Genomic DNA, 23,687 nt, shown 5'->3' on the forward strand with positions numbered 1-23,687 from the left:
AAAAAACACAACTGAAATCAGACAAAATTCCGAAAAAATTGATAAGGGATATTTGGTCCCAAATAAGTTTTGAGAACTTCTATATTTAGTTTTTATCAAAATAGATAATTGAGTTTGATTTAAGAAAGATAAAAAAAAGAAAATGTTAATGTTTTGCTTATTCAAATTAAAAAATATTCATAAATAAAATGCTTATTAAAAAACGGATAAGATTTAAATATATTCTAATAGGTTAATTTTATTTTAATATATTAAGTTAGGTAAAATCTTTAGGTTTAATTTTATCGAATTAGATAAGAAGGTTTAGTAATTGAATTTGATTTGAAAAAAGAAAAACAAATATTCGAGTTTAAATTCACTTGTGCTTCTTCGAACTAAAGAACGTTCACAAATTAAATGCTTATTAACAATAGGATAAGATTTAAATATATTTTAATATATCAGTTTTTTTTTTTTTTTAATAACTGTTTTTTTAAATTCTTATTTTAAGTTTACATAAATTCTCTGTGTTTAATTTTATCACATTAGATAAGAGAGTTTAATAATTGAGTTTGATTTAAGAAAGATAGAAGAAAATGTTAGTTTTGCTTCACTTCTACTTCTTCAAACTAAAGAACATTCAGGAATAAAATGCCTATTAATAATATGATAAAATTTAAATATATTTTAATAGGTCAATTTTATTTTTTTTTAAATAAGTAGTTATTTTAAGTTTAATACTTTTTAGTTACCAAACTGTTTTTAAATTATAATTTTAATTCATAAACATAATTTTAAACGATAAAAATCCTTAAAATTGTACTGTACTAATACTTTTTTGCACGTTTAGCTCAGTTTGTTTTTAACTAAAAAGTAACTTTTAAGTTAAAAGATGAATTGTAACTTAAAAAACAAGTACGAGTTTTTTATCAAGAAAGTCAGAAAATGAAATTAGGCTATAATTTTTTTAAAAATAAATTTCAATATTTTTTTTCAAAACAAGTGTTGATGAACAATCCTGTTTGTATATAAATTAGAGAAACTAGTGAGTAGTTATCTCAATAAAAAAATTTGCAAGGAATATTTGATAATATTAGCAATTTTAGGATTTTTTTTTCTTAATTGACGTTGTACATGTTGGATATTATTATAAAATGATTTAATTTATATTTGATTATAAGTTTAGATTTTTAAATTTAAAATAAGTTTTTATATCAATTTTTGTATTATTGTGTGTACTGAAATTTTGACAAAACACATTCAACAGTACAAATAGGAAGAAAAATTAGGCATATTCAATAAAATAAGTCAATATTGTAAATATAAAAATTATAACAATTTCATATTAAAAATTAATACATGACTAATGAACGAGATAAAAAATAGGTAAAAACCATTTATTTATAATTATTCGTTATTATTTCTTAAAAACATTATATGTTTTTATATTCTTATCTAACTTGTTATTGTTGGAGACGATTTTACTCTTAGCACACAAAGAATAAATAAAAGTGTTTAAATATTTTATTGGTATTGACATTACTTAGACTTGTTAACTTCTTTATTCCTCTACATAAATATAAATATAAATGTGTTTCATATTATTTATTAAGACAATTTATTTGGTACAAAACCATTTATAAAATCACCAATTGACTTCTTAAGATTGTGTTTGTTTTCATACTAGTTGATAACTTCAATAATTTTATAATCCATTTTTTCTAAAATTTTACTTATCATAGATTATTAGTTGGTCACTCACCATCACTTGCTTGAACTTTATTGCGCTTGAAAACGCTTTATGCAAAGTGTCAAAGAAACACACTATAATTATTTATTATAAAAAAGTCATCATGTGTAAAGTAAAGTATTTTTGGTTTACAAAAACAAAACTCTACACTTACTAGTTACCTGTATTGAGCGTCTCTCGGATTTCTCAAAAGATTAAGTCATAAATTTCTCGATCTTCAATGGATGTTGAATACCATTATATGGTCATTGTCAATTGTGAAATTATTTGGCTTAAATCATTACTTAAAGTTTTTTTATATTCATCATTCGACACACATCACACTATTTTGTGATGGTTAAATAACTTTTACATTATCACACAAATCATATTTTTAACGAAGACATTAAAGATATTAAGGTTACAAATCATAAATTTTTTTAGGGTTAAATATGTGTTCCGTTTTTGTATTATAACACAGAATTAGTTTTTGTCACTAGTTCAAAATTCAAACCATTTAGGTACTTATAGTATGAAAATGATTGAAATAGGTCTGTGTGTATGTGAATTTTGTTCAATTTGAGATTTCACTTCATCAACCTATTGTAATTAGTTACGATGGACATCAATATACAATTTAAACAAACTATTTAAAAAAAAAAACTATCAATAATTGAAAACCTACAATCATTTTAGACAGATAATGATCTATTATATTATTTTTTTTATACTACAAATACTCAGATGTTAATATTCGGACTAAAGAGAAAACAATATTTCGTATTATTTTAAAAACATATTTAACCATGTTGTTATGATTTTTTTACAATTTTTTTGGTGAGCAACAATTTCAATTCTTTATAAGTCCCCGTTTGATAAACATAAAAAATATAACATGATATTACTTTACCTTCTGTGATTAATACATAAAAAAATCATCAACAAACTTAATAATTAATATTTAGCTTCCTTTACCTTAGATTTTTTTTTCCTTTACCTTAGATTTTTTAGACTAAGAAAATCAGACACTGGAAAAAAAAAATCATGAATCAAAAGTACAAATGACACAAACAACTTAAAGTTAAAAAAAAAATGTAACCATAGAAAAACATAACATCAAACTAAAATTTAAAAAAAATAAAATTAAACTCACATATTACAAATCATGCATGCATGTGATTTAAGACCCAATAGAAGAAAAAAAAAGAGTCAAACTAGTGAAACCAGTGTTGTACTTTACTCATGGTTGACTCGGAATCAACAAAATCCTAAGAATGAAGAACAAATGTATAGTTACTGACACAAGTAAACAGTAGAAGAAGAATAAAGAGAAAATGTGTTTTTCATATTACTTTCTAAACCCTTTGTTTCTAACTCATTTATAAGGTCAAGCTAAAATTTTCTAAACATTTATACTAATTACACCACCACTTTAAACTTATTTCCCATTAACGACAATTAATATATGACACATACCTAAATTAAATTAACACATAAAAATCTTAATCCCTCGTATATGTTTCAGATATAAAATATATACCTAACTCTTTATTTTTGTATATAATTTAAAGTGACTTAATTTAATCGTTAGCTCAATTTTCATCTTTCTATTCCTAAAATTTTAACCATCTATAATTTTTTTTTTACTTTTAATTGCATTTTTAATATTTCAAAACAATTTACTAGAAAATTAAAAGTAGTTTTTATATCATACACTATAATAAAATAATTAAAAAAAGATAATATAGTGATAAAATATAATTAATCATTATATTAAGTTAAATATTTATTAATAAAGTAAAAAATTATTAATATTTAAATTAGTTTATATCATTAATAAAAATTTCAAAATAATTTATAAATTGATATCTAATATGTAGTAATATTTTACTATTAAATTTAAAATTTAAAGTATTCAATAATTTAGCTACCAATAATCTTTTAATATATAAAAAAAAACCTTACTCAATATAATAAATAATTATTTATTATTGTTAAAACATTTAATTTAATATATTTTTATATTAATAATACCAATAATTTGTTAATTTATAAAAGTATATAGTTTACTCAATATACTACTTAATACCAATAAGTTACATTAAAATGGAATTCTTTTTTGTATATATTATTATAAATACATATATATATATATATTTTAACGCAAATATTCTCATTATTTATTTTGCAGGGATCACATGTATATTGAAGTCAAATTTACTGGAACTAGATAAGACCGCTATAAATTTTTTTATTTATAAGTATTTAATGTAACTGTATAATAAGAAACTAAATCTTGACACAACTAATTTTTCCTAAAATAACACTTGCATTAGATCAATATAGTTTTGCATTGGACCAGTTCAATTACAAGTTTAAAAAAAAATAGAACACAAATACAAAAACAATTTTTAACTACTTTAATCTTATTCAACGACAGTGTTTGAAAAATAAATTTTAATTAATTGATATTCTATTTTTATATATTTTTAATGGAGAACAATTGAGAATTTTTTAAATAGTATTAACCAACTTTCTTAGTCAGAATAAAAAATAATGATTTTCCTTATTTTAATTTAGTGGAAATTATAGATAAGAATTGCACAAACAAATAATGACAAAAAAATATTTATTCTACCTATCTTAATCATTAAATGGTAGCTCGTTAATATCAATTATCAAACATCTAATTTAATCTTCTTAATATTTGGTATTTAGTATTTCAATTTTTATGATATTAATTACTTCCAAGCATGACAAAATAAATGGTTTTAACAATTAAAAGCCCTGATTAGCAAAACACATGCATAGTTAATTTTAGGTATTTTTTGAAATTTTAATATAATAAATATGTAATTAATAAATTTACATAATTAATGTGGTAAAAAATAAATAATATAGTAGTAAGTAGAGATAAAGGGCCTTAGTAGTCGTACCTTGAAACGGGAAATCAAGGATCGAACTTTTCGGAGACGAGCGACACGTGTGCATCACGAATATACAATCTGAACCGTCCATTAATCGAATTAAGATCTAGCCGTCAATTTGTTCCTGTCCCACTATATAAAGCTCTTCGGTTGAGGCAAGCACCTCACAGAAGCAAAATTTTCTGCGATAAAACAAGAATTTTCGAGAAAAAGAAAATCAAGAACTCGGAATCAGGGTTTTCTTTCAGATTCGTGAAAATCTCGAAAGAGGAATTCGATTTCAGCCTTAGGTCGATTCCCTTAAAGATCAAACCCTAATATTCCCCTTTTTTGAATTTCAGATAAAAGGAATTTAGGGTTTCGGTCTCTCTTTTTCCGCTGCCTGTTTTCGCGATCGGCGATTGTATTTTCGTTTCCGGCCGTTACGTTTGTAATTGCAACGGTTTAGCATAGGGTTTCGTACTTTCGTTGCGATGAACGACCAATCGCAGATGATGATGAATTTGAACCAGATGAACCAGCCTCAGATGATGAATCAGGTGCAGATAATAGGCCAGTCGCAACCTCAGATGCTCTCGCACAATCAAGGGATGAATCAGCAAGCGCAGCCTCAGATGAAGACATCACAGATTATGATGAACCAGTCTCTGCCTCCGATGATGAATCGCGGTTACAAGGTTTGGTCTCAGCAAGTTCCTCTGGACCCTGCCATGAAGTTTCAGAACCCTATGAAACCGAATTACCGGAGTAACTGGAAGGGGAAGAAGATGACTGACAAACGCAAGGACCCTAGGAGAATGGATAAACCCAATCCCAGTGGAATGGCAACTCTTAGTAATCCGAACACCGGTGTCGCGGGTTACCAACCCCCAACGCTGAACGAGTTGCAATCGCAAAATCGCTTGAAAGCGCGTAAGTTCTATCCCAAAAAGAAGTTTAATAATAGGTTTGCTCCATACGCCCCTAGGAATACGACCTCGTTTATTATTCGTGCGAAGAAGTCCGGTGGCATAGCATCTCTTGTTTCACCATGCCCTGTGACCCCCGCAGTGCTTCCCACGCCTATATTGTCGCCGTCGAGGGAGGTGTTGGGTGATATGGCGAAGGAGGAGTGGGGTGTTGATGGATATGGGACGATGAAGGGTCTGATTAGACTTCGATCACCGGGAAATGAGGCTGATGTTCATGATTATGAGGACGAGGAAGACGGTGGCTCGAGTGAGAGTGATGTGGAGGAGCATGTGGAGGTGGAGAGGAGGCTGGATCACGATTTGAGTCGGTTTGAAATGATATACCCCAATTATGGAGTGGATTACAACAATGTGTTAGAGAATAGGGTTGATGATCAGGATTCCCATATAGCTCAGTTGGAGGAGGAGAACTTGACGTTGAAGGAGCGCCTTTTCCTGATGGAGAGAGAGTTGGGCGACCTGCGAAGGAGGTTGATGTATCTTGAGAGGCAGAACCAAGCTGTTGAAGATGTCAATGAGGAAGTGGTGGAAAATGGGTCTGATAATGAGAGTGAGGGTGGCTCTGATGTTCCGGTTATGGGAATTGAGAACAATGTGGTGATGGTTGACTCAGTGCTTGACAGTGTGAGAGATGGAAGTATTGAGGCCAATGCTAAGTTGAACAATGTTGGGGTATCAGAGGCTGAAGGTGTAGATAATGTTTTCATGGAAGCGTCTGTTCCAAACGAGGCTATTGCGGAGAAGGATGGGGTCAGAGGTAATGAATTGGGGAGTGACTGTGTGTTTGATGCAGTGAAGGAAAAGGATGAGCTGAAGGATGAAGGAGTGACACAACAGTGTTTGGCTGATAAAAGTTTTTCAAAAGAAAATGATGTAATGGATAACAAAGAAAGTGGTGATTTTGAAATGCAGGACATAAATGACGAATCTAAAAGTCAAGGAGCAACTGATGAAAATAAAAAGGACTTCGTCTTAAACGAGAAGGATGAAAGCAAGAGTCAAGTAGTTGGGACAACATCAGAGACTGCCAGGGATGATGACTCGTCTGTCCCATGTTAGCATGGGTTGTTCATCTGAATACTTTTGAGGGGAAGGCTAGAGTAAAATAAACTCTAAAACTTTTTAATGCATAAATGTTGGTATTTGTAGATCGTAGTTTAGCAGTTTGCTTTTATTTTGTCGCTATTTTTTTTATAATTTGTATGGTTTGTTAAAATGAAAGATTGGGATGGGAGGACTAGTGGTTTTGTTTTTCGTTGTCACATCTCATGGACATAATGAGGACCATAAGGGCTATAGGACCTGAGTTTCCTTCCTTTTCTTTTTCCTTCCAGGGTAGGGTAGGTCTTTCGAAAAATAGTAAGAGATCCTTGAGTTTGCAGGTTCATTTAATGTACAAGGGATTAAATATGCCACAGTGTTCTTATAAGGATGTAAAGAACCTGTGAATTTTTTAGGAGAACTAATGATTAATGTGTACTGATTCTACTTTTAGTTAATTTCATGCAATTGATTTTGTGTATTTTGTTGGTTTTTCCGTTTCCTCTTGCTTAGGAAGATTAATTTATTCCACTTTATCGATTTATTTTCTTTTATTAAAAATATTCGAGATTTTCACTATTCTACCATGGTGAACTTCATAGGAGAATGCTGAATAGAATCCATCTTTTTAACGAGAAAAGTTTTTCATAATGGACCGTTTACGACCTTCTGTTATAACGCATAGTCATGTAATTATAAAATAAGTCTGAGTTTTTTAATAGATTCTTATAATCCATAAGTTTCTCTTACGCATGTGAGTTATTACTTTAGCGTAACTATGTGACAACTGTGAGAACTTTTGTATCGAGTGTGATGTGAAACTTGGTGGTAATGCTCTTAAATTTTTCGGTGGCTTTGGACTTGAGTTTGATGGAAAGCAGTATTTCTGCCAGATTCTACTGCGAAGGGAGATCTGGTTTCGCAATTTGGTGTTCGAATTGCTACTGTGTTGGATCTTCCCAAGGAATTGGATGGATGATGATGGAGGAGGGGTTTGGTATTTTAGGGGTTCTATTTCAAAAGAGAAAATGGAACTTTTTTTTGCCGGTAATTTCTCTAATACTTCTGTTTTCCTTATTCTCTTTGTACTTCGAATTCTTAGTTCTTAGTTATAAACACAACAGAGTTGTGTATACGATCATTTTTGCCGTGTCTGTTTCTCTTCACTGTTCATCTGTTTTTTTAATCTATTTTTGCGTGTATAGATTATATATTTAACCATTGTTTCTTGTGTTTACAGATAGTATTTGCCGCTGGCCATACAATACAAAAGCTGTAAAATAGGCCTACGTGGCTAACTTTGTAGTTACATGGTATTAAGAATCAAAGTCATCTCTTCTGATACAATAGTTGCCATTTCAACTGCTTCATCTTGTCTGCAGATACTACTATGGCCCGCAGGCTCTGCAAAATTGCATTTGGCCTCTCAACAAAGCCAAAAGAATTGTTTGACCGAGATGTTTGGGCTTAGATGCTTGGTATTGCGAAGGAGCTGATTTCGTGTATTTTGGTTTGACCTATGCAAACTTTTCAAATGGATGGAAAAAATTATGTTGAATCCATCGTGTTATTCCAATTACACCTTTGTGATTTCAGTTCGTTCCGCAGCCACTTAATTTCAATGGTTTTGACCTGACTTTCATGCTGTCGTTAATGTTGATGTTGTTTTTCTATTCTTTACCACTGTTTCTTTTAAAGTTGTGTTTGAAGTGTTGATCACTTTCGTGGTTGTTGCTTAGTTAAAAATAGTGTTTTACTATATTTTCAGATAATATAGATTCGGTGTTGGCAAAATATTGGTTTTTTTCAACGATGTTTTTATTCAATTTCGGTCGCGAAAGTAACGCTATAGTTCATATAAGCGAGGAAATTATAAATGTTTTATTTAAAAACGACTTTTAAATGATGATTAATTTAATCATTCTATATGATGCCTTTGAACAACTTATCAAACAAAAAAACAATTCATTACATTATAACAAACAACAATTTATTACATTATAACAAAAAAACAATTTATTACATTATAGATTATTACATTTAACATTTTAAGATTAAATAAATTAATTCTACATATTTTTGTAATTAGAATTTAAATTGTTCGTATCAAACACTGACACTCGTAGGACTTTCGTAACACACGTATCGAACAAGTAGAACTCTTCTAGGACACGTATCGAACAACAACACTTGTAGGATTCTTGTAGGACAGTGATGTATAGTGAAGTGTTCGATTCAAAAAATATTTGTTAATTTATGATAATTTTAACATAATTTTAGTATAATTTTTTTAAAAAAATACTATTAATTTTCTAAATACTCAATTTTATTGTATAATTTTTTATTATGATTATAAAAATAAAGAATAAATCTTTTTAAATCAATAATAAAAAAACATTTTTTACTAAAAAAAAACATAGTTGTGTACATATTTTTTTTTATTAATTTATATAATTTATAATTATAATATAGAAATGTATGTGTATGAGTATTGGTGTCTATAGTTCATAAAGCCATAGAGATATTGTGTAATAAAAATGAATGGGTTTGTAATCTGGATGTGTGGACAGTGGAAGTGGAGCAGAGAAGCCATATTCTATCTATATCTTCCTTGCTGTTTTGCCACGTATGCAGGTTGATCTTGGCGCCAAGTTACTGTGCACATAACAGAAAAGAAAAGGGGAAGCTCCAGCTTTCTCCCTAATGGCTCTGAATCTTCTAAATCTAGGGTTTCACCCTTCAACTCTCGTTTCTCCAAAGCCATTGAAGGATCGCTTCGTGCTCGGGTGTTCTCGCGTTCAGCAAATATCGTTTACCGAATCTGAAAACTCACTCATCGAAGCCCTTCTTGGCATCCAGGGACGCGGACGTTCTTCTTCTCCTCAGCAGCTCAATGTAGTGCTTCCTTCAATTCCTTTTCCAATTCACCATTCACCGTTCATTTTTCTTTCTCTTTTTTTTTTCTCTCTATCAGGCTGTTGAGCGTGCTGTTCAAGTCCTCGAACGTTTGGGGGGTGTGCCCGATCCGGTTCGTCTTCCATACTTCAATGCTTTTCTACGCATAATCTCTCTCTAAATATCTGTTATCTTGTATTTCTCCGTTGATCCATGAAAGTAAATCATGCAGACAAACTCCAATTTGATCGAGGGTCGCTGGCAGCTAATTTTCACCACAAGACCCGGAACAGCATCGCCAATTCAGGTTCTGTGACATGCTTTTTCTTCTTGGATGTTGCAGTAATGGTTTAATGGCTTTAACTTGTTATTGATAGACACTTTGTTAAATCCCTAACGGCTAGGGCAGCATATAGTATCCTTCACTACATGGGATTCAGTGTGTACATTTAGGCATATTAGACTGAAATTCACCTCAACTTCATAATAGTTTCGGAAAATGATTGTTTGAAAACTTCAAAAATTCTATACAACTCTTCTTCTTCTTGATGATGTTAGGTTTAAAAATAAATGTATATAATAAAGAGTAGGTATTAAAATAATAGTATTAAGAATTGTGGCGTGGTGTGATAAATTTTTTGACTTGTCAAGCTACCTCCATAACAAGTGTGTGACATGACCTGTTAAAGACATACTCTGTAAATTGCTTGATGAAGTGTGTCTCAATTGGTATTCTATACTGCACTTTCAGAGAACCTTCGTCGGGGTTGACTTTTTTAGTGTATTTCAAGAGGTTTATCTTCGAACAAATGATCCACGCGTGTGCAATATTGTGTCATTTTCTGATGCTATCGGTGAGCTCAAAGTGGAGGTAATACGAAATAAATTAAATTGAAGTTACAAATCTAATACACATTTCTGAGTAAAATTTAATTTTTAACTCTATTTTTACAACACTTGGTACCTCTGAATCTCTTTGAAGCCCTTAGCTTAAGAGGCTTTGCCTGTAGTCCATATTAGTAAATTAAGCGTGCTTCTTCCTCCACCTCCATATGCTTTTTGTGCCACCCATACAAAATATATGAAAATGCCTTTTTATGTTTCTTGTGTCACCTCCTTTCAAAAATAATTTAAAAATATTATATATATTTCGGATTATATAATTTAGAAGCTAATTTCAGATTTGAAATTATTATGTAATACAGAATATATTTTGAAAAAAAAGTATTTTGGATTATATAATACATATAAAGTTTGAATTTTATAGTAGTTTCAGATTGTGTAAAAAAACTTTTAGATTACATAATCCAAAAATTAATTATAAATTTAGAAAAAGACTTTCATGAAATCCAGAATATTACATAAAAACATTTTTAGAATTTAAAAATTTATGGAGGTGAGAGAAAAAGATATGAAAGTGGAAGAAGAAGCAGTCCTAAATTAATGGTGCTAAACAGGGCCTTAGTTGTTTTAGTTATTGTTTTTAGGCGGCAGCATCAATTGAAGATGGAAAAAGAATCCTTTTTAGGTTTGACAGAGCTGCTTTTTCTTTTAAATTTCTTCCATTTAAAGTTCCGTATCCGGTTCCATTTAAGCTACTTGGAGATGAAGCAAAAGGTTGGTTAGACACCACATATTTGTCCAATTCGGGAAACCTTCGTATCTCCAGAGGAAATAAGGTGATTAGGCATTTTCACTGGAAACACCTTCTAGTAGCCTTTTTCATAAAGTGCTTAATTGTCAATAACATGAAAGTATTTTTCTATATACGTTTTATATTTCTGAGAATTATTAGCAACATATCAATAGTGCAGGGAACAACATTTGTGTTACAGAAGCAAACTGAACCAAGGCAAAAGTTATTGACTGCTATTTCCTCAGGGAAGGGTATTAAAGAGGTCAGACTGCCGATTTTTCTGTTTGTATAATTTAATAAACAACTGGAATATTTCAATTGTCACTGTTTTTCACATTCTCAACTCCCACAGGCAATAGAAGAACTTATTTCCTTAAAGCAGAACAGTGGTCAAGAAGAACCGGAGCTAGAAGAGGGTGAGTGGCAGATGATGTGGAATTCGCAGGTAGATTTTGGAAATCTAAAGGAGTGCCAATTCCCAATCACTTTTTTTGTCAATACTGATTGGAGCTCATTAAAATGTGTACATTTTTGTTGCAAAGTGCTTTTTTCCTATTAAACAATTTACTATCTGCAGACTGTAACGGATAGTTGGATAGAGAATGCGGTGAATGGGCTGATGGGCAAGCAGGTATGGGATTCATCTTGCACATTTACATTACCTCTATTATCTACATATGCTTCTTCACATCTTCAGTTTGTATATATAATGATGGGCATTGCAGATTATCAAGGATGGAAGAATAAAGATCCTTGTTGATATCTTGCTTGGGCTTAAGTTCTCCATGACTGGAAATTTTGTGTAAGTTTCTATTATTTTTCATGTTTACTACTGTTTATGTGAGGGTTCTCAAAACAAAGGAAATAGGAAGAAGGCATGTAGTGGTAATACAGTGGAGAACCTTAGGATTCAGCATTGGATAAGATATGTATAATGACTTCTTTTGTAGCTTTGCGGTGGGAATTTGTAGGAATTAACCATAGTTAACATGTCTTATCTTATCTATAGTGTTCCTTGAATGGTGAATTTTGCTAACATTTTGGCCTAAAATTGACAGAAAGACTGGGTCCAGACTGTATGACGTTACGATGGATGATGCAGCCATAATTGGTGGTCCATTCGGATATCCCCTACAAGTGAAAAACAAGTTCATATTGGAGCTTCTGTAAGATGGCATATTCATTGTTAATCCATCTATAGAGTAGATTTGGGTTTTGTCTTACTAGTTGAGTTTTCCTTTGCAGATACAGCGACGAGAAGCTCAGAGTTAGCCGGGGATACAATAATATTCTTTTCGTACATGCTCGCACGGATGCATTGAGATGAAGTAACATAAAAGTATAAGATTTTTTTGTAAATGAAGACTGGTAAATTGTGTATTAAACTTTCCTTGGCAACAACAAGGATGTACAACTCTGCTTTAATTCTTTTTAGCGCCATTATGTGGATTTTATAATTTTCATCAGATTTTACACTCAAACTCAAAATCTATGTAACTACACTGATGATATAACACGTACATATATATATATATATATATATATATATATATATATATATATATATGTGTAATTTTAGATATATGTGTAGAATACGAAAATAAGTATAATTTTTAAAATGTAAGACACAAAAATACATATAATTTTTTAAAATATAGAACATAAAGATAAATATCTATATATTGTATAATTATAAATTATATAAATTGACAATAAAAATTTATTATATATACAAGTATGTTTTAGAAGTTTTGAAACAAAAATATATTAAAAGAAATATTTCTTATTTTTATAATCATAATAAAATTTTATACAATAAAATTGAATTTTTTTAAACAAATTAATGTATTTTTTTTTCTAAAATTGTGATAGAACTATGTTTGAATTTTTCTATTTTTTGAATTAGAAACTACACCGATATGTATCATACTAGTGTTAATGTTCAACACAATGAGGAGTATATGAGTCTCATAGTTCAAAATGTTCATAAAAATTAATTATATAATTTTCTTTTATCCAAAAATGCCGGATTCTTTTAGCAGTCCTCCATCTGAACATACATTATACTCCATGGAACCATGGAATCCAAGGTTCCACACACGCACGCACACAAGAAAGTTTGTATTATAGATAAATGCGTTCACTTTGCAATTACTATTATTCTATGATGACATATCATAAAGAACGAACAAATAATGAATATGAAATTATATGTCCAACCTAAACAAAAATTACAGACAAGGAAGAAGGAACTAACTAACTTCTTGCTCGTCAAATCGTTTTGAGAAGGACATACAGCAAATCTAGGCACTCACTTCATTCCTACTCTCGTCGTGTACTTTAATGCCTTCTTGTTGGTAGATCGAATTTTGTTCCTCAACGCTGGCCTTTTCCTCAGCTGGCTCTTCTGAGTTAGACGGTTTTCCCTATTGCAGACAACAAATTCAGGTTATCACTACAAAATAGTAATCGTCCAAGTCTAATATTCTGATAAAATTTCACAATGGTTGATGAAGCCAACCTTGTTTCGATCACGCCATCCAAGTCCAAATGGACGAGAAAGCAAACTTATCCTCCTGGCAGGGATTTCCGCTGTAGGTTCTGGACTGTTTCTCGATACTGGGGATTCACTCTGTGATCTATAAATCAAGATGAAGATGACATCAAGTCAAGTCAAGTTCCTCATACAGAACTCTGTGCATAACTAATATCAAACATTTATTTGGGGGGACAAAACTTTTAAACAAAAATATTAAATAGAAAACCATGCTGAAACAAAAAAAAATATACTGTAGGTGTGGATATGAAGAGTAAAGAGATATTTCAGAAACTTAAAAAATAAATATACCGTGGAGATTGTAGCACTTTAACTTGGCCGTGCTGGTACTGCAATGTAGCCTCTAGCATAGATTCTGCCATGACTGCTCTCTTCTCCATTTCAGTAAGGGCAGCAGTTGCTTCTTCATACTTTTCCTGCCAATATAATACGTACCATTGTAAGATGTTGCGGGACAAAAGTTCACCATTTGCCAATCAAAATATAATATAGCAGTATAAGAAAGCAATGATCCTGACATAGATGACCATAATAGAAATTTAAAAATATTATTGTATTCAGAATAGGCACTAGTCAAGGCAAAGGTGCTGAATCAAATAATGCTTATTAGAACAAGTACAGTGCAATCACCAACATCACCTCCCCCACTGCCAAAAAAAACGCTGAAACAAACATAATCAACTATATCTAGCATAGTTGACTAAAACGTGACAATAAAGTGCAATTTCTTCCAATTGGAGGCAGTTAAATATAGCGCATGCCAGAATAATTAATATATATTAAAGATTCTGCAAAATATCGTCAGTCCCTCCCTATGATACGATGATGTCCAAATCAGGAACAGCTTACTGAAAAATGTATATATATATATATATATATATATATATATATATAGAGAGAGAGAGAGAGAGAGAGAGAGAGAGAGAGAGAGAGAGCTTGTATTACTAGACTAATACAAGATGAAACAGGGAAAAGGGTAACCTGAAGGACTTGGGCAGCATATCTTTGTGCGGCTGCATCTTGCTCAGCAAACCTACGAGCGTCCTCAGTCACCTTCTGCTCTTGCTCCACCCGCATCAACACCTATCAGCAGCACATTCTCAGTCACAAAAAGAGACAGCATATTTTATTTCAATAACAATAAATATAGACAGACAAAAATTATACCTGAAGCATAGCAGTTTCTTGTTCTTGTTTATCGGCAAGTGCCTGCCGAAGCTGAGCAACATCTTCTTCTAGTTGCTCCACCTGAAGAAAATAAGAATTACATGCTTTGAATTCTCAAACCACAAATTACAACTCAATGTACAGGACATCTAATCTATAGTTTTCAGCTACGCAATTAGAATCACATAATACATTTCACTCAATACTATACCATAAATAAGATGTAGATGTCTATGGATGGATTTGTATGAATCTGACAAATAAGTGTTTCAACTTTAGCCAAAGGATAGAAGGGTAGCACTCAGTACAACTTTAGCAAAAGGATAGAAGGGAAATATTCTCTCCAGCTTCAATATCAGTAAACAATAAGATACTACTAGCACGTCATTACTCATTAGTTTAGTACTCTTTAATTGAATGGTTGCATGAACCAAGGAACAGGTATTGCGTTTTATTATGCTGTGAAGAAAGTCTAGGTGAAGATATCACTCTGAAAATTCACCAATTAGGCTCATGATGTGAATGCATAATACAATTTCAAAGAACTTTGTAGTAAAATGTTGCATTGCAGGGATAACTTTGGCAATAACAGCGTGATAAGAAAGCATAGAATCCCAAGCGCACACATGACTTTACCTTTGCACTCAGTTGCCGCCTATTGTCCTGCTTGACCATTTCCATTAATGCTGTTTCCAGCTCCTCCGCCCTGATAAAAAGGAAGAAATTTAAGGACTAAATGCTATATGCATAAAATCCATGAACTTTATTAATCATCCTGTCCACGCCTCAACCCTTAACATATTAAAAACAGGGGAAAATGTGTTTTAGGTCCCTTATTTGTGGTCAAACGTAGTCCTTGTACTTAAAGTCAGTAAATTTGGCCCTTGGATTTATGGAAATTCATGGAATTGGTCCCTATGTAATGCCGTTAGTCCTGTTTGTTGATGTGGCTTACAGTAACATGTGACATCAAGGACTAATTTCACCATATTTCACAAATGCAAAGACCAAATTCATCGATTTTAAAAAACAGATACCAACACTAAGTTCACCAAAAATAGAGCTTTAAAATGAATTTTCCAGAACAACAAACTATAAGCAGTTAATGAAGAGAATTATTTTATCTCTGTATTATTTCACTTGTGCACAGATACATAATATAGAAGAAAACTTAAATGGAAATAATGACATTCCCTGAAGTAATTAGGAATCCCAAAGTCACACAAATATAAAATAAAAATAGAATAGTTTACTATAACCCTTATAATAACGAGATACTGTGAATTTCAAAATTTAGAGGTTGACTTTCAACAAATTAAAACATTTCTGATACTCAGATATTACAAATTTAAACCTCTCACAGCACAGCAAATCAGCAGTTGTATAAGCATACAGACTGAAGTACTCCAGTTTATATTATATATCATAGCCAATACTTTATGGGACTGGCCATATGATTACAACTATGTTAGTTAGGGGGAAAAGAAAAACAGTTGTAAGACTGCAAGAGAACCCAGATTTCAAGTACCTAAGAATGGATGATCTTTTCTCCTCTAGTAGCCTACAAAGTTCAACCTTCAACCAGACAACCTGCATGGCGTTCACAACTTGAGAATAATGCTATGCTGTAATTAATTAGCTGGTCACCTTTTTTATTAGAGTAAATGAGCATTCAATGATAATAAAGGTTTCAAACCTACTTTTTATTTTACAGAAAGAGGGAGGAGGGAAGAATGGAGAAATTCATACAAGTTTCACGAGCACACTGTCCTAGTTTTTTGGGATGTGTTCCCTTTACTGTTTTCCGAAAATTAGAATTTTCAAAATGGGATGTGTGATAATTAAATAAGTGGAATAAAACCAACAACCATGTTGAAACATATGGCATTAACTTATACTAAACCCTGTACAACTCTGACACGTTGCATACACATTGAACTAGACACCAGTTAGGACAACCCAAGTTCTCAATAACCTGTTAACCACATTGAATTTAAGGGGGTCATTTAAGATAAATGTAGTCATTAGTGGGTACCCAAAAGTAATATTATCACTTCATCAAACTTTGATTTTTTTAACTTCAGTGTTGGTAATTTGAAAACGTTATATATGTTAAAAGATAGCAATAAATACACCATTAACTATATCACAGTCTAATAGAAAGTGCGAAGGGTAAAAGGAAAAGACAAAAATGACCTGCTCTTGAAGATCTGGAACAGAATCAATCTCACCCTCTCCAGTCAGACTAATTAGAATTTCATCCGCATTAGTGGAACCAGATTCTGTACGAGATAAGCTGTCAAGCCCTTGCATATCAGTCGATTGTTCAGTTTTAGAGTCATGCTTAAAGCCAAATAGCTTTGAAGCTAGTCCCTGAGAATCCCTCCAAGCTTTAAGCCCTTTCGATCTTTCTTCAATGGAAGCTATTACAGCAGGCCGATGTTTATTCCTCAACTGCTGCAACCGAGTTTCATTTATATTTTGGTAACCCATGCAAGCTGTCAATACAAGCTGACTGCTGTCAAATGTGGAGCCAGCCAATGACTGAAGTAAGGTAACTGCATCTCCAGCATCCTTTGTTGTTACCAATGCAGGACCTACAAGACACGGTAAAATTAAGGTCTTCTAATATATGTATGGCTTAAGCACTGCTAGTTTACTTTTTCCAATAATACTCTATATAGTTTGAAACAACAAACATGTTTCAGCCAAGTACCATATAGCTCCATTAAAGCAACTGCAGTTCTAAAGAGCATGACTCGGTTTCCTTCAAAAAGAAGCACATCCCACACTCGAAGAACTGAAGTCCAAATAATGACAATAGATGAGAAGGAAGGTCAAACAAATGCATAGGAAATGCTCATTTGACAACGGCAAGGTTGTCAAATAAGACTAAGCTACACTACTCAATAGATAGAACATTAAACCTGACCACTTTCCCAAGGAAGCATGTTCACAAAAATGGACAGGAACCAAGGTCCAGTAACCCATGCCACCTGCACTCCCAGATAATCGAGATGATTGGCTGCAAATTAAGTACACACAAGAAAATATCAATTAATGGAACACTAGAAACAAAAATCATTTGGAGAGTTCAAAGACAAAATGAATTTAGTTTACAGACCCAATTTGGGAAACCTCTCCCTCACCAACTCCTCAAAAACAAGTTGATCCACCTGATAAAATGATAATATATTTGAATGAATATATGTTAAAATGTTTAATAACAGCTATATACAATATTTAATTTATTCAAGAATATAAAGTACATAAACAATACCTGCGATTCTATCATTTCCTCTGAATAATAGCCGTCAAAATAATCATCTAAAATGCCCATTAAAGCCCTGGGGAAAACCATAGTCAGTGGTTAAAGATAAATTTGCTCAATTTGCAATGAATAGCTCTAAAGATGTTTCACAAGCATAAAGTAATCGGTCAGTCATTCCTTCAAGGCAATGATGCTCATCAAACGCTTCAACAATTATAATATGATGCTCTATTCATAATTTACTTTGAAAAGTTCACCATATACTCTATAAATCTACTCAAGCAGTATCTAGGGACATACCAAAAGGCATTTTCTTCAGGCATCAAAAGTAGCAATAAGCCAGCAAAAAAATTCATGGCCTGCAATATAAATTATTTCAACAAGTTAAATCAGTGGGCTATACATGTCATGAGAATACATGAAATGTACATGTGAGAGTGCATATAGTATCTAATGAGCTTAAATTATTTTAGTATCTATGTGATAGGACAACTAACTACTGTTCATGAATCATGGGCGTCACTTCACTGATATATGTGAAAGTTGCCTGCAAGGCATTAGAGCAATTTATAACTGCAGTCAGGCAGGCCACCTAAAACAGCTCTTGCCGGAGGGGTTATTAGACACAAAATAGTTCCCAATTCTTCTAATAAATTTACAATTTCAATAAAAGGTTTGAGTAAGAGAATACACATATATGAACCAGTCCTATTGTGCTCTGTACATATTTCAACACCAAAGGTCTTTCTTTCTCAATTGTCAGAGTGTTTTGTATATCATTATCAAGTGTACTATTTTTGTACGTGAGAGATATACTTTTCTCCAACTTTGTAATATCTAGTTTGTTCTTTTTCTGACGGTAGTTACAGAACAGCCGTCAGTTATTGGTTACAACTGAACAGCAGTCATTTGTAGTTAGTTACAATGAACAGCTTTTGTACTTTCTCTCAAAGTAATAAATCATTCTTCTTGTTAATTCAACACTGTAGCAGTCACACAGATCATCTTCAACTCATACTATCAAGTACAAGCCTTGAGATCCACAGTTGGTCCAAAGTAAAAAAACTACACAAAGACCAACACTACATTTTGTGGTAGTGAAATAGTGAAAGGTTAATGACTAGCCCAAATTACCATTTTATAGAATTTATATATACGAGTGCTGTACATCAGATAGTAGTCAAGGATAAATCAGCGGCCAAAGTTGGCTTTGCAAGACTCCGAAATTTTTTCTTAAAAGTTGCCATTGGATTCCTTGACTCATCATTTAAAGATGATGAAATTCAAGCAGGCAATTTGATTTTTTTTAAATGGTGTAAATAAGGCAACATAAATGCCTGTCGTTGTTGATTCATTGCACCATGGTATCTCATTAACTTACAAGTTACTTGAATCAATTATTTATGTCTTTTCAGCTGTATATATGTTTCCTATAAACACTTAATTAGATTGATTGAAGGGGAAAATAGCTTTTACAAAAAAAGGGAAAATAGAAATGTAACTATTTAAAGAATCAAGGACCTGGCAATAACCAACTGAGGGGTTATGTCGAGCATATGCAGTAAGTAATCGTCTCAAAGCGTTTCTACCATCCTCATCCAGAGCAGGATGACCAGGAAATGTTCGAGGCAGATCCTGCACATACAAGAAATAATCACAGACTTCTATCAAGAAACTTATACCGATAATATCACATTATTTAGAACAGTGAAGTTGAAACAACAAAAGCAAATACCTTCTCAATCTGCCCTTTCCATTTTTCTGGCATACGTACAAAATCTCCACCTGTTTTCCCATTGCTGTCAATTGACTGCAAGCTGTGCTGATCAGTTTTAATTTCAGAATCACTCTCTGAGGCTAGAAGATCCTGATAATACTTCTCCACCCTCCTTTCTTTTACACCAACAAAAGCTTGCCAAAGCTGAAATACAATAACGAACAAGAGGGTATGATAACTAACCAAAAATAAATAAACTTCAAGAAATACAAATCTCAAATATATAATGCATACCTCTCCCCGCAATGCCATTGGTACTCCCCCACGAACCAGAACTTCCAACTCTTCTTTCCAAGGAAACGAAGCCTCTGGTGGTGCAGCATCAGCGGTAATACCATTTGCAGAGGCATTTGTGCCATCAACAAGAGGCATATCTGGACTAGGATCTGACCTCTCAACATCATAGAACTCCTCCTCAGAGTCTTCCTCAAATACTCCTTTTGGTGATTTAACATCATCTGAATGCAACGGTGACTTTTCAGTTTCAATAATCTGGTCATCTTTTAACACACATTTCTTGGTCCTTTCTTCTTTTACTGACCCAGTTTTCTTCTTTACACGAACACTCATCATGTCCTCAATAGTTCGAAGAGTTGGTCTTATCTCATTCCACAACTGGATTCTGTGAACTTTTGCCTCCTCAGTCGCTGGTACCTCCTTTTGACTACCATTTTCAGCTGCACTGTCGGAATCATCTGGTACCCGGTTGCTTGCTTCATGAACACCCTTCTCTGAGCTAGCATCAGCACCTGGCTCTGCAACTTCATCACCCAAAACTTTCTCACCATCCCCAACAACTAATCTGTCTGTTGCCAACTCAGTAGACTCTGCCTGTCTTTCAAGAAACAAGCTCCACCGATCTGACCTTTCCTCTTCTTCCTCCTGGAATTGCAGTAAAAAGTGTTACACTCGGAACAGCATCAAGGTAGCAAAATTATGTGCTCTTAGCTTCGAGAAAAAAAACAAAAAGGAATTTCCACCAACGGGTAGCGCACAAATGACATATCTAAATCCTTTCTAGTAGGATTATTCGATTTTACTGGAAGTAAAATTTACTTCAAACATTCTCCTAATCCTTCCTTAAAACGCTTAAACTGGAACCATAAATCCAAAGCATAACAAAGACCTTGTATATGTTAGCATATTCACGGTATCTTTGCAGGTGCTGAGGCCGCACAGTAAACCCATAGGCATCCCTGTTCACACCAAACACGCATTAATTTTCAAAAACAAATCAACTCCAATAACAAACAAACAGATAAAAAGAACAAAAAATTAACTACAAACATACAATAAGTACGACTCTAACAACAAATTTAACCAAAACGCAACTCAAATCGCCACTCGCCCACTCCGAAGCTAAAACGACGACACATTCCGCACACAACGCACTTCCACAGAAGCCGGCATTGACTACCTCAAACGATTATCACTTTCACTATTCACTACTAAGTAACAAAAGAAGAAAAAAAAAACAGACGCAACCGGCGTCAACTCAAATTCAAAGGAGCAAGATCGATCTTCACAAGCCACTAATTCGATCGAGAAAAAAAAACAGCAGTTCAACGCTAAGTCGCGCGGTGGTCCAAGCGAATTTAGCAAGCAAACGAAAGAGGAAAACGAAGCGTTAATCGACGGATCTAACACAAAACGCGAGTGAAGTAAGAAAATAGGCGTTGAGGAACAGTACCTCTTGTGCTCGAAGGTGATGAGAGGGTTAACGGTTTTGTTAGGCTTCATTTGCAGATTGGATCGGCGAAGATTGAGAACACGATCTTCTTCGCCTCCAATTCGAGCAAGAGAATACGTATTTGTGCAGTTGGTTTGTGGAAGCTAGTGGCAGCAAGCTACAAATACAGAGAGAGTGGAGAATAAGAGAGAGAAAGCATAGAGAGAGAGAGAGAGCACATGCACACTGAGCGTGAGGTTAGCGAAAATGGCGTCACGTTATTATTACATGTGCTGCGTGATACACTCACACAGCGCTCCAAAAGCTAAAAAAGTTCGGTGCGGTATGGTTCCGTTTGGTTCCTCACATTTTCACTTTTCCTTCTTCATCCATAGACAAAATCAACGTGCTTTTTTCAGTTTTTTGACCAGCTTCTAATGCTCCCTAATCAACCTTAACAATAATAATAATAATAAGTTTCAACTATGTAAGATAGACACTCAAAATATTATATAATTATAGATTATATAAATTAATAATAAAAATTTATATTTATAAATATATTTTAATTTTTTTTATTAAAAAAAATGTTTTTATGATTGGTTCAATGGTTTCTGCTTTATTTTTATAATCATAATAAAATTTTATTTTTTAAAAAATTAATGTATTTATTCTTTTTAAAATTGTGTTAAAATCGTATTAGAATTGTAAAAAATTCAATAAATATTTTTTTATTTAGACCTTTCACCGTATCGTACAAGTGTCGGTGTTCGATAAGTGCGTCAGATACGGACACATCATTTAAGAGACTTGTCCGAGTTTCATAGATTCCAAATACAATAAATAATATTGATAGGATCAATCACTGTATCAGAGATATTATTTGTTTTGAAAGTCGATATTTCACGGTTTAATCTTTAAATGACGTTTCAAAAAATTGATAAAAATATAAATTATCCTAAATCTCGATTCCTAAATAATGTAGATTGTATTGATATACTAAACAAATAATAATAATAATAATAATTTATTTACTATATGCTTATTGAACTAAAATGTGGGGCGGTTAGGGAGAACCGTGCCATAATTTCAACACCGACACCGAATATAAAATATTTTTGATATTTTATTTTTCTTTTGCAAAATATGATTGGGTTGAGTAATGAGCAACAAGGGTTTTTTAAGCCGTCCTTGTTATGGACAATTTTTTAATATTATAGAAAAATAAACACTGATATCAAACTTAAATATCAAAAGATATATAATAACTTTTGCAGATTTCATCGATGAATTGTTTTATGTATTATTGTATTTATATGACAAGTTTATAAAATATGTACAAATATTAATTCCTCAATCCTTCGTCTTTTGAGGCTATTGAATGCCAAAAATACGATTTCCAAATTATGTCCCTTGAGGGTATTGAATACCAAAACAATAGTGCATAAAAAACACCCAAATAAATACTATACTTCCAATGTAATAACATTCTTTTTAAAATATGATTAAATATTTTTTTCTGCGTATTATGATTTAAGATTATATATTTTTTTTTAATTTAAATTTTAGACTTTTTAAATTATTCTAATAAAAAAGTATTAGAATGGTATAATGTATTTTTTTGGGTAATAAACAAATTTCCACTTTATAATATTATAAGGTTTACCTTAGTGATGAGTAATATTTTAGTTTATATTTAATCATTCCAAAAATATGTTTGCCTATTTCGGTAATTTTTTTATTAAAAATAAATAGAAAATCTAAAGTTTGAAATAGAAAAAATATATTTAACTAATTCATTATCTAATAATTTGAGAAAACTAATTCATAACCTGCTTAATAATTTACGAACTAGTTTTGCTTTTAAATTAAGAAGTATATAACTGTAAGATATTATCTTTTGCAACATGGGTTTAAAAATAAATAATATTAAATATTAATATAGCACCGTGTTTGGCAAAATACTTTTCGTGAAGTTAAGAGTTTTTTTTCAAAATGAATTAAGCTAAGAAGTTGTTTGTTGAGTTACACTTACGTGCGTTTAACTAAGTTGAATCGATTTAATTAT

At 32.2% G+C, this 23,687-nt stretch overlaps 3 protein-coding genes and 1 long non-coding RNA gene across 19 annotated transcripts; 3 read left to right on the forward strand and 1 right to left on the reverse strand.

Moving 5' to 3' along the window:
• The first annotated feature begins 4,804 nt into the window (after nucleotides 1-4,804).
• On the forward strand, nucleotides 4,805-7,128 carry LOC137828045 (PRLI-interacting factor). The gene has a single exon (XM_068634449.2). It carries the CDS (start codon nucleotides 5,109-5,111, stop codon nucleotides 6,663-6,665), a length of 1,557 nt encoding a protein of 518 aa, XP_068490550.1. The 5' UTR covers nucleotides 4,805-5,108; the 3' UTR covers nucleotides 6,666-7,128.
• A 743-nt stretch (nucleotides 7,129-7,871) lies between these two features.
• Nucleotides 7,872-8,226, forward strand: LOC137828046 (uncharacterized). The gene is made up of 2 exons (XR_011083809.2): nucleotides 7,872-7,960; nucleotides 8,030-8,226. It is a non-coding gene; the product is annotated as an uncharacterized LOC137828046 (long non-coding RNA).
• Nucleotides 8,227-9,147: 921 nt separating this feature from the next.
• On the forward strand, nucleotides 9,148-12,666 carry LOC137828054 (Plastid-lipid associated protein PAP / fibrillin family protein). Of its 13 annotated transcripts, none has more exons than XR_016522867.1 (11): nucleotides 9,148-9,542; nucleotides 9,622-9,675; nucleotides 9,775-9,849; nucleotides 10,294-10,413; nucleotides 11,030-11,221; nucleotides 11,352-11,440; nucleotides 11,531-11,623; nucleotides 11,756-11,809; nucleotides 11,904-11,980; nucleotides 12,237-12,344; nucleotides 12,424-12,666. XR_016522867.1 is itself a non-coding variant. In XM_068634463.2 (11 exons), the coding sequence occupies exons 1-11, from the start codon at nucleotides 9,351-9,353 to the stop codon at nucleotides 12,503-12,505; spliced, it is 1,131 nt and encodes a 376-aa protein (XP_068490564.1). In that variant the 5' UTR covers nucleotides 9,148-9,350; the 3' UTR covers nucleotides 12,506-12,666. The 13 variants fall into 13 exon arrangements, 10 of the variants coding, with proteins under 10 accessions (XP_068490564.1, XP_068490565.1, XP_068490566.1 ...); XR_016522868.1 differs by having other exon boundaries at nucleotides 11,138-11,221; XM_068634463.2 differs by having other exon boundaries at nucleotides 11,357-11,440.
• Nucleotides 12,667-13,302: 636 nt separating this feature from the next.
• On the reverse strand, nucleotides 13,303-22,078 carry LOC137827620 (uncharacterized). Of its 4 annotated transcripts, none has more exons than XM_068633830.2 (19): nucleotides 21,897-22,078; nucleotides 21,641-21,797; nucleotides 21,077-21,146; nucleotides 20,185-20,832; nucleotides 19,909-20,094; nucleotides 19,695-19,808; nucleotides 18,474-18,532; nucleotides 18,183-18,249; nucleotides 18,027-18,078; nucleotides 17,835-17,927; nucleotides 17,619-17,702; nucleotides 17,099-17,499; nucleotides 16,431-16,492; nucleotides 15,539-15,608; nucleotides 14,903-14,983; nucleotides 14,717-14,818; nucleotides 14,027-14,151; nucleotides 13,700-13,817; nucleotides 13,303-13,604 (listed from the first exon to the last, which is right to left on the reverse strand). In XM_068633830.2, the coding sequence occupies exons 2-19, from the start codon at nucleotides 21,688-21,690 to the stop codon at nucleotides 13,482-13,484; spliced, it is 2,505 nt and encodes an 834-aa protein (XP_068489931.1). In that variant the 5' UTR covers nucleotides 21,691-21,797; nucleotides 21,897-22,078; the 3' UTR covers nucleotides 13,303-13,481. The 4 variants fall into 4 exon arrangements, 3 of the variants coding, with proteins under 3 accessions (XP_068489931.1, XP_068489930.1, XP_068489929.1); XM_068633829.2 differs by having other exon boundaries at nucleotides 21,930-22,043; XM_068633828.2 differs by having other exon boundaries at nucleotides 21,908-22,036.
• Nucleotides 22,079-23,687: the final 1,609 nt, after the last annotated feature.

This window comes from Phaseolus vulgaris, chromosome 7 (assembly GCF_051622355.1).
Source record: "Phaseolus vulgaris cultivar YP4 chromosome 7, ASM5162235v1, whole genome shotgun sequence".
In the NCBI taxonomy this organism is placed as follows: Eukaryota; Viridiplantae; Streptophyta; class Magnoliopsida; order Fabales; family Fabaceae; genus Phaseolus; species Phaseolus vulgaris.